Below are 10,666 nucleotides of genomic sequence, written 5' to 3' on the forward strand. Positions count from 1 at the left end.
TTACACTTTGTTACATATATATATATTTTGCATTCTACTTTAGTTATTTTATTGAGTTTACAACCTGGCGCTGTTTTGTACTGTTTCTGTATTTGTTTTGTTTATTATTATTTCTAAACTGAAACTGAACTGAACTGAACTGAACTTTGCTTCTACGTAAATGTTGCACATTATAAATAAAGGTTTATGAAAATTTTTAAAATTGCTTGTACAACATTATGATGACGTCAATACTCCCGGAAGTAGGTTTGTATTTTGCTTGTACAACTTGTGTGAGCCTTTGATTACTATTATTTCTCGATTGTGTGTAAATGTTTCAGTTTATAAATAATGGTTTATAAAATTAAAATTACAAAAAAACTATTTTTTTTAAATATTTTTAAAATAATTTTACCTTTGCAACCTCATTATACTATTGGCTACGCTTTGGAAGAAAAAAAATTGGATTATTTACGAAACTTTGTGAGCCTATTGCTTTACACTTTGTTACATATATATATATTTTTTTGCATTCTACTTTAGTTACTTTATTGAGTTTACAACCCCCTGGCGCTGTTTTGTACTGTTTCTGTATTTGTTTTGTTTATTATTATTTCTAAACTGAAACTGAACTTTGCTGGTGTATGTAAATGTTGCATATTTTAAATAAAGGTTTATAAAAAAAATAAAAATAAAATACTTTTTTTTTTTAAATGTTTCTTGTGCGACATTTCGATGACGTCAGTGCTGCCGGAAGTAGGTTTTGTAGTTCGCTTGTACAACTGCCGTGTTCAGTTGGATGTCAACAACTGCGATGTTTACGTAAATAATCACTTTACACTATATGGCCATATGCTTTATAATGACTAGTTTCGCACATAAACATCTACTGTAAATAGATGTCCGCTTCCAAGTTTACTCCGTGGAAGTATGAACGGAGTTTCGTCAAATCACCCGTTTGCTGTTAGCTTTGAAAGCTAGCAATGTCTGGCAAACATGCAGTTAGTTTGCTTTAGACGCCAGATGAAGGTCGCCAACACGTCTTTAATGCACACTCTGCGGCAGATGAAGTAAGGATGAACAAAGGTGATGGTGGCGAACAAAGTGGACCTTCTCAGGATGCCTACGGTCCAGAGATGCAAAGGTAAGACTACTTAGAATTGTAATTAAAATGGTGTCCGTATAATACAGAGCGATTCAAAAAAGAATACATCACATTTATTGTGAATTGAAGTGAAGTGAATTATATTTATATAGCGCTTTTCTCTAGTAACTCAAAGCGCTTTACATAGTCCATCCATCCATCTTCTTCCGCTTATCCCAAGTCGGGTCGCGGGGGCAGCAGCCTAAGCAGGGAAGCCCAGACTTCCCTCTCCCAGTCACTTCGTCCAGCTCCTCCCGGGGGATCCCGAGGCGTTCCCAGGCCAGCCGGGAAACATAGTCTTCCCAACGTGTCCTGGGTCTTCCCAGATCCACTATGGACTGGACTCACACTATTATGTTAGATCCACTATGGACTGGCCTCTCACTATTATGTTAGATCCACTATGGACTGGACTCTCACACTATTATGTTAGATCCACAATGGACTGGACTCTCACACTATTATGTTAGATCCACTATGGACTGGACTCTCACACTATTATGTTAGATCCACTGTGGACTGGACTCTCACACTATTATGTTAGATCCACTATGGACTGGACTCTCACACTATTATGTTAGATCCACTATGGACTGGACTCTCACACTATTATGTTAGATCTACTATGGACTGGACTCTCACTATTATGTTAGATCCATTATGGACTGGACTCTCACACTATTATGTTAGATCCACTATGAACTGGACTCTCACTATTATGTTAGATCCACTATGGACTGGACTCTCACTATTATGTTAGATCCACTATGGACTGGACTCTCACTATTATGTTAGATCCACTATGGACTGGACTTTCACTATTATGTTAGATCCACTATGGACTGGACTCTCACAATATTATGTTGGATCCACTATGGACTGGACTCTCACTATTATGTTAGATCCACTATGGACTGGTCCTCTCCAAGGTTTCTCATAGTCATTCACATTGACATCCCACTGGGTTGTGAGTTTTTCCTTGCCCTTATGTGGGCTCTGAACCGAGGATGTCGTCGTGGCTTGTGCAGCCCTTTGAGACACTTGTGATTTAGGGCTATATAAGTAAACATTGATTGATTGATTGATTGATTGATTGTTGAAATACCAAGTGATAATTTTGGCGTATTCTTTTTGAATCACCCTGTTTGACACAATGTCTCTTTAGTCTTCCGGATGGTGACCTGGCCTGTCATCCAGATGTTGACCCCTCTCCCCCGGAGGCCAGTGGCTTGTTGTCGTTGCCGTGGGAGATGGTGACCTATATTGCCTCACACCTTCCTGCTCAATGTGTCATCTCCGTCCTGCCAAAGGTGAGTTGCACGGGCCTCTGACTCATTGGTAATGCATCAAAAAGATCAACTGTGCAGAAGCTCCATACTTTAGTATTTTGGTGTCCGTTCAGGTCTGTTCCACTTTGCGTAACGTGGGCAAGGACAGCACTGCCTGGCAGCTGCGGGCGCGCAGACTGATTGGCTCAAAAGCTAAATTTCCTGTGGGGCCCAGGGAGGACTTTGACTGGCCCACCGCTTGTTTGGAGATGGAGCAACTGATTACCTGCTGGACCGGCATGGCACAGCATGACCTCAGACACTACCAAGCCGTTGAGGAGGAAGACCAGGGTGACCAGGGACGAGTAGAGATGGAGCCAGGGAGAGATGCACAGGGTGTTGATGAACGGTTGGTTGGTGAGCTCGTTGGCGAGCTGGAGCAGAGATTAGGGGAGAACCCGGAAGAAGATGCTTTATTTGAGGGCCACGACGGCGCTCTTGATCCTCCGGGTAATGGAGAACATGCAGAAATCATTCAGCATCAACCACCAAGAAGTTCAAGCCCACCCCCAGCACTTGAGCGCCTCACCCTGCTCTCAGGCCACATCGCCCAGGTCAACTCCGTCCTCCTGTTAGGTGGCGACGGGACGCTCTGCGCCACAGGCTCCAGAGATCGGAACGTCAATCTTTGGAAACTGCACGCGGACTCGAGCAGCGTGCTGCTGCACACCTTGCTCGGCTCCCGCAACTTCAGCACCCATCAGGGATGGGTCTGGTGTCTGGCATCTCAGGGACCCCTGCTGGCCTCGGGAGGGTTCGACAGCACGGTGCGGCTGTGGGACCTGCAGGCGTCCGGCGCCGAAAAGGGATTGATCAAGGCTGGAGGTGCCGTGCTGTGTTTGACCTGTTTGCCAGACGTCCTGCTGGCTGGCACGTTTGACGAAAGGGTCAGCGTTTACGACCCGAGAGGTGAGACGCTTTACAGACACGTCCTGGCCTTTTCATTAGGGACACAGTAGCGCTGTATCAAGACAATCCCGCCAACTTGTGTAGGACTGCACTCCATCGTACTGAGACTTCATGGAGGGAGTGTCCATTTTAAGTGCAGTTTTACACAAGCGTAAGTCAATAAGAGTGCAAATTTCACATGGTAAAAGGTTACATTTTGATTAGAGATGTCCGATAATGGCTTTTTTGCCGATATCCGATATTGTCCAACTTATAATTACCGATTCCGATATCAACCGATACCGATACATACAGTCGTGGATTTAACACATTATTATGCCTAATTCTGTTGTGATGCCCCGCTGGATGCATTAAACCAGGGGTGCTCATTACGTTGATCGCGATCTACCGGTCGATCTCGGAGGGTGTGTCAGTCGATCACCAGCCAGGCATTAAAAAAATAGTCCTAAAAATGAGCGATCATAAATCTTCACCATGACGTCACTTTCGTCACTTGATTGACATTCACGGCACCCGAGGGTCTTCTGAGATGACGCTGGCTGCTGCCAGCTCATTAAAATGACCGACTGGAAGGCGAGAAACACTTTATTTCAACAGACTCTGGCGCCGTACCTGTCGTCAAAACTCCAAAGACCGACTGCACAGTTGCACAATAAAAGCTCTGCTTCATCCTGCCTGCGCTACCAAAATAAGAGTCTCAGAAAGCTGGCGTGCACAAGCTAGCAAGCTACGGAGTTTGCCGACAATGTATTTCTTGTAAAGTGTATACAAAGGAGTACGGAAGCTGGACAAATAAGATGCCAAAAACCAACCACTTTCATGTGGTATTGGACAGAAAGGAGGACTTTTTTTCTCCTTCATTCGAAAATGCGGACGTTATCATCACCACTGTCTGATTCCAATCAATGCAAGTCATCACAATCAGGTAATACACCAACTTATATTCTTGTCTTCATGAAAGAAAGGAATCTATATGTGTTAAACATGCTTGTATTATCTTTAACCACCTTTAACTTGTCAACAATATTAACTATATGTGTTAAACATGCTTGTACTATCTTTAACCACCTTTAAGTTGTTAACAATATTAACTATATGTGTTAAACATGCTTGTTTTATCTTTAACCACCTTTAAGTTGTTAACACTATTAACTATTTGTGTTAAACATGCTTGTATTATCTTTAACCACCTTTAAGTTGTTAACAATATTAACTACAGGTAAAAGCCAGTAAATTAGAATATTTTGAAAAACTTGATTTATTTCAGTAATTGCATTCAAAGGGTGTAACTTGTACATTATATTTATTCATTGCACACAGACTGATGCATTCAAATGTTTATTTCATTTAATTTTGATGATTTGAAGTGGCAACAAATGAAAATCCAAAATTCCGTGTGTCACAAAATTAGAATATTACTTAAGGCTAATACAAAAAAGGGATTTTTAGAAATGTTGGCCAACTGAAAAGTATGAAAATGAAAAATATGAGCATGTACAATACTCAATACTTGGTTGGAGCTCCTTTTGCCTCAATTACTGCGTTAATGCGGCGTGGCATGGAGTCGATGAGTTTCTGGCACTGCTCAGGTGTTATGAGAGCCCAGGTTGCTCTGATAGTGGCCTTCAACTCTTCTGCGTTTTTGGGTCTGGCATTCTGCATCTTCCTTTTCACAATACCCCACAGATTTTCTATGGGGCTAAGGTCAGGGGAGTTGGCGGGCCAATTTAGAACAGAAATACCATGGTCCGTAAACCAGGCACGGGTAGATTTTGCGCTGTGTGCAGGCGCCAAGTCCTGTTGGAACTTGAAATCTCCATCTCCATAGAGCAGGTCAGCAGCAGGAAGCATGAAGTGCTCTAAAACTTGCTGGTAGACGGCTGCGTTGACCCTGGATCTCAGGAAACAGAGTGGACCGACACCAGCAGATGACATGGCACCCCAAACCATCACTGATGGTTTGGGTTGGTTTGGTTTGCATTTCCTTTGGAAATCGAGGTCCCAGAGTCTGGGGGAAGACAGGAGAGGCACAGGATCCACGTTGCCTGAAGTCTAGTGTAAAGTTTCCACCATCAGTGATGGTTTGGGGTGCCATGTCATCTGCTGGTGTCGGTCCACTCTGTTTCCTGAGATCCAGGGTCAACGCAGCCGTCTACCAGCAAGTTTTAGAGCACTTCATGCTTCCTGCTGCTGACCTGCTCTATGGAGATGGAGATTTCAAGTTCCAACAGGACTTGGCGCCTGCACACAGCGCAAAATCTACCCGTGGCTGGTTTACGGACCATGGTATTTCTGTTCTAAATTGGCCCGCCAACTCCCCTGACCTTAGCCCCATAGAAAATCTGTGGGGTATTGTGAAAAGGAAGATGCAGAATGCCAGACCCAAAAACGCAGAAGAGTTGAAGGCCACTATCAGAGCAACCTGGGCTCTCATAACACCTGAGCAGTGCCAGAAACTCATCGACTCCATGCCACGCCGCATTAACGCAGTAATTGAGGCAAAAGGAGCTCCAACCAAGTATTGAGTATTGTACATGCTCATATTTTTCATTTTCATACTTTTCAGTTGGCCAACATTTCTAAAAATCCCTTTTTTGTATTAGCCTTAAGTAATATTCTAATTTTGTGACACACGGAATTTTGGATTTTCATTTGTTGCCACTTCAAATCATCAAAATTAAATGAAATAAACATTTGAATGCATCAGTCTGTGTGCAATGAATAAATATAATGTACAAGTTACACCTTTTGAATGCAATTACTGAAATAAATCAAGTTTTTCAAAATATTCTAATTTACTGGCTTTTACCTGTATATACCGTATATATATATATATATGAAATACTTGACTTGGTGAATTCTAGCTGTAAATATACTCCTCCCCTCTTAACCACGCCCCCAACCCCCCCCCCCCCCCCCCGCCCCAACCACGCCCCCCGCACCCACCCCCCACCCCCCATCTCCCGAAATTGGAGGTCTCAAGGTTGGCAAGTATGGATTAAAGGCCTCACCTTTTCTCCTCCAAACATATTGCTGGGTATTGTGGCCAAACAGCTCAATTTTTGTTTAATCTAACTACAGAACCTTCCTCCAGAAGGTCTTATCTTAGTTCATGGGATGTCAGATAAAACAAAAATGTAGCTTTTTAATGATGATTTGGATTATTTTTCCTTGTTGGAGGTCTGTGCTCTTTTCTATTTTATTGTATTTGCAATTGTTTTTCTTTTTTCTTTCCCATAGCTGCTTTTACTTGCCTGAAAAGTCTCCGTCTCCATACCAACGCAGTCATGTGTCTGGCGGCCGACGACAAATACATAGTCTCCGCGGGTAAGGACTGCACTGTGGCCGTCTACGACCGCCGGGCTGACAAAACCTTGAACAAAGTCCGGGTAGGTACAAGCACGCAACATGAGTGACAAGACTTCTGTGCAAGATGGCCACCAATAGACTCCTCTGTCTTCCAGCTGAATGCTTACTTGCGTTCCATGAGCTACAGTGACAGTGAGGTGTGGGGAGGAGACCACAGGGGCGCGCTGCATTCCTTCGCCATGCGGGACGGCATATTGAAGTCCACAGCGCACTTCAACGTGGGGCACACCGCTATGATAACCGGCATTCATAAGTCACCTGGAAGCCTCTACACCTGCTCCTCTGATTGTACCGTCAAGGTGGCATGAGGTCTTATTTTACTTTTATGTATTTAACCTATTTTTATAATCAATTTATGGTTCCTGCCTTACTTCAGGTGCACATCCCATGTCGGCCTCCAAAGACTTTATGCACACTGCGTCATCAAGCTGGAGCCTCTGGGGTGAGTTAACACTGCAAAACTGATTTTAAGCCTTATTTAAAATCCTTTTATGTGATTTATTTCTATTATGCTCGATGCTGGCATTAGCAACTTGTGGGAGAATTGATCGATTTAATTGGATGTTGCATGTGCTTGTGTGTTTTTTATTTTTTGTGCATTATTTTAAGTCTTTCAATGTATTTCTATTCTGCAATAGATAGATGGATAGATAGTACTTTATTGATTCCTTCAGGAGAGTTCCCTCAGGAAAATTTAAATTCCAGCAGCACTGTACAGAATTGAGATAGAATTTAAAAAGTAAATAATAAATAAATAAATAAATAAATGGAAATAAAATAGAAAAAATAAGAATAAAAATAAAACGTAACAATAACAATAAAAATATAACAGTAAAAATAAGAATATAACAAGAGAAACTAGGCAGTAGTGACCATGTTATGAAAATACATTTAAAAAATGAAGAAAAACGGTAATACTGTCGATTATATGAAAGATGTCATGTGTATATTGCACCTTTTAAAATGTATTGCATAGGGGTGTAACGGTACACAAAAATTTCGGTTCGGTACGTACCTCGGTTTAGAGGTCACGGTTCGGTTCATTTTCGGTACAGTAAGAAAACAACAAAATATACATTTTTTGGTTATTTATTTACTAAATTTGTAAGCAATGGCTTTATCCTTTTAACATTGGGAACACTATAATAATCATGCCAATGTTAATCAACATTAAACTGCCTCAAGTTGTTGCTCAGATTAAATAAAATGACAAAACTTTTCTTCTACTTTTCTTCTGCGTAATTTATTACAGCATTTGGGAAGCCTGTAGTTGATTTTTATTATGTAAATGTTATATTTTTATCAACATGTGATAGCAGGGACCCTGCCATTCAAAACTAGGCTGCTGCATTACTAATGATTAATGTAACTATAGCTGAAAAAAATGGTACAATAGCAATAGGGAAGACTATTCATCCCTGAACACCATGGAGTTCATGTAGGCTTAATGATGCAGTTACATAATTATATCAACTATCAGAGACAGAAACTCTTCATTTAACATAATGTCCTGCTTCAACACAGCTCAATCAACACAGAAAAAGGTAAAATGAAATAACAGACAGACAGGGCTTTGCTGTCCGTAACACACACACACACTGCAAAATGAGCTAACGTTACGCTAAAAGCGAATTAGCCTTCACATCAAGCCAGGACTGCGAGCGAGCTGAGCTGCCGTTTATATTTCTAGAAGGTCAACGGGCTCATAGTGATGTCACTAGTAGTTGACTGGGAGGTGTTTATTATAATTTCATTATGTAAAGTTATCATTAATAACTGATGAAAAGCCCATCACATTAATTATATTTCTTGTCTTCCCTCCCTGCTTCCTCATTATGCCAGCTGAGTGTGGAGGCCGGAACCCTGGCTGTCGCCTCAGGGGACATGGGTGTGGAAATCTGGAGACCCAGAAAGTCATGAAGTTGCACGTGGACAAAACCGCAACACTACAACCGATTCATATATGAAATCAGGTCAACATTTTATTTAAAGCAAAGCAGTACAAAGTCAGTCTAGAATTGAGGAGATCACAATACAGTAGCATGCAGATCATGTGACCAATGACTCGCGAGACACATTAGTAGGTACCCCCGCTCAAGATTTAAAGGAACCCTACTGCCTTTATAAAGCTACTTTAACATGATAGTGAAGCCCTTGTGTACAGTAAAAAAGGCACAAGACAAGCTGTATATCAACAATTATGCACTGTGGAATACAACATTTTGATTGAGGCTGTATCTTGGCATTTTTTTTCGGAATCAGAAGTACCGTATTTTTCGGACTATAAGTTGCAGTTTTTTTCATAGCGACCTATATATGTTTTTTTCGTTTTTTATTATGCATTTTCGGCAGGTGCGAATTATACTCCGAAAAATACGGTCTTAGCCTGGGCCCAAGGGGAAAAAAACCTCATAGCCATAGCACACATAAATATGTGTGTAAGAGGGAAACATCAAATAACACAAGGGACATTAAAAGAGCACAGCTGATGCAACCAGCTGTCACTCCAGCTGTGCAATTTCTACATACTGCTACAAAAGTGAAAAAACTAAAAATAATCAACCAATAATATACATTGCGCACACATGACTGCACCATGCATAGACAAGCAACCAAACAAAAACATAATTTCAACACCCATATACACTGTGGTGGCCTCTGCGTCATCGTCTTCTGGGGTGGGGGGGAGCATGGCCAGAGATAGGAGCAGACCCAACAAAGCAACCAAGCCTGTATGCCTTCTAGTTGGTCACTGGGACTTCATTGTGAGGAAAAAAAATAATTCTAAGCCTGGGCCCCAGGAGAGGGGGTCCAGACTGATGCCAAGGGGGGAAAAACCTCATAGCCATAGCACACATAAACATGTGTGTAAGAGGGGAAAAAATCAAAGGACATTAAAGACATTAAAGGGGTAGAGCTGATGCAACCAGTCATTTATACACACAGCCACAAAAGTAAAACAACAACAATAAAAAAACAAAGCATATACTCTGTGGTGGCCTCTGCCGTGTTCCACGCATCGTCTGCTGGGGTGGGAGGAGCAGACCCAACAAAGCAACCAAGCCCTCATTCCTTCTCATTAGTCACTGGGACTTCATTGTGAGGAAAAAAAAATAAAAATCAGTCTAAGCCTGGGCCCCTGGAGAGGGGGTCCAGTCTGATACCAAGGGGGGAAAAAAACCTCATAGCCATAGCACACACAAATGTGTGTAAGAGGGAAACGATCAAAGGACATTAAAGACAATAAAGGGGTAGAGATGATGCAACCAGCCATTTCTAAACACAGCCACAAAAGTAAAACAACCACAATACAAAAAAAAATACAACGTGGTGGCCTCTGCGGTGTTCCACGTCATCGTCTGCTGGGGTGGGGGGAGCATGGCCAGAGACAGGAGCAGACCCAACAAAGCAACCAAGCCCGCATGCCTTCTCATTGGTCACTAGGACTTCATTGTGAGGAAAAAATAAATAATTCAGTCTAAGCCTGGGCCCCTGGAGAGGGGGTCCAGACTGATCCCAAGAGGAAAAAAACCCTCATAGCCATAGCACACATAAACATGTGTGAAGGACATTAAAGACAATAAAGGGGTAGAGCTGATGCAACCAGTCATTTATACACACAGCCACAAAAGTAAAACAACAATAAATAAATACAAAAACATATACACTGTGGTGGCCTCTGCGGTGTTCCATGCCATTGTCTGCTGGGGTGGGGGGAGCAGACCCAACAAAGCAACCAAGCCCTCATGCCTTCTCATTGGTCACTGGGACTTCATTGTGAAGAAAAAAAAAAAAATTCAGTCTAAGCCTGGGCCCCTGGAGAGGGGGTCGAGACTGATACCAAGGGGGGGGAAAAACCTCATAGCTATAGCACACATAAACATGTGTGAAGGACATTAAAGACAATAAAGGGGTAGAGCTGATGCAACCAGTCATT

General features: G+C 42.1%; 1 protein-coding gene across 1 annotated transcript; it reads left to right on the forward strand.

Moving 5' to 3' along the window:
• The first annotated feature begins 735 nt into the window (after positions 1 to 735).
• Positions 736 to 8,960, forward strand: fbxw9 (F-box and WD repeat domain containing 9). The gene is made up of 7 exons (XM_061974265.1): positions 736 to 1,123; positions 2,289 to 2,433; positions 2,526 to 3,360; positions 6,601 to 6,749; positions 6,825 to 7,028; positions 7,106 to 7,171; positions 8,572 to 8,960. Exons 1-7 carry the CDS (start codon positions 1,056 to 1,058, stop codon positions 8,647 to 8,649), a joined length of 1,545 nt encoding a protein of 514 aa, XP_061830249.1. The 5' UTR covers positions 736 to 1,055; the 3' UTR covers positions 8,650 to 8,960.
• Positions 8,961 to 10,666: the final 1,706 nt, after the last annotated feature.

This window comes from Nerophis lumbriciformis, linkage group LG22, assembly GCF_033978685.3.
Source record: "Nerophis lumbriciformis linkage group LG22, RoL_Nlum_v2.1, whole genome shotgun sequence".
Lineage (NCBI taxonomy): Eukaryota > Metazoa > Chordata > Actinopteri > Syngnathiformes > Syngnathidae > Nerophis > Nerophis lumbriciformis.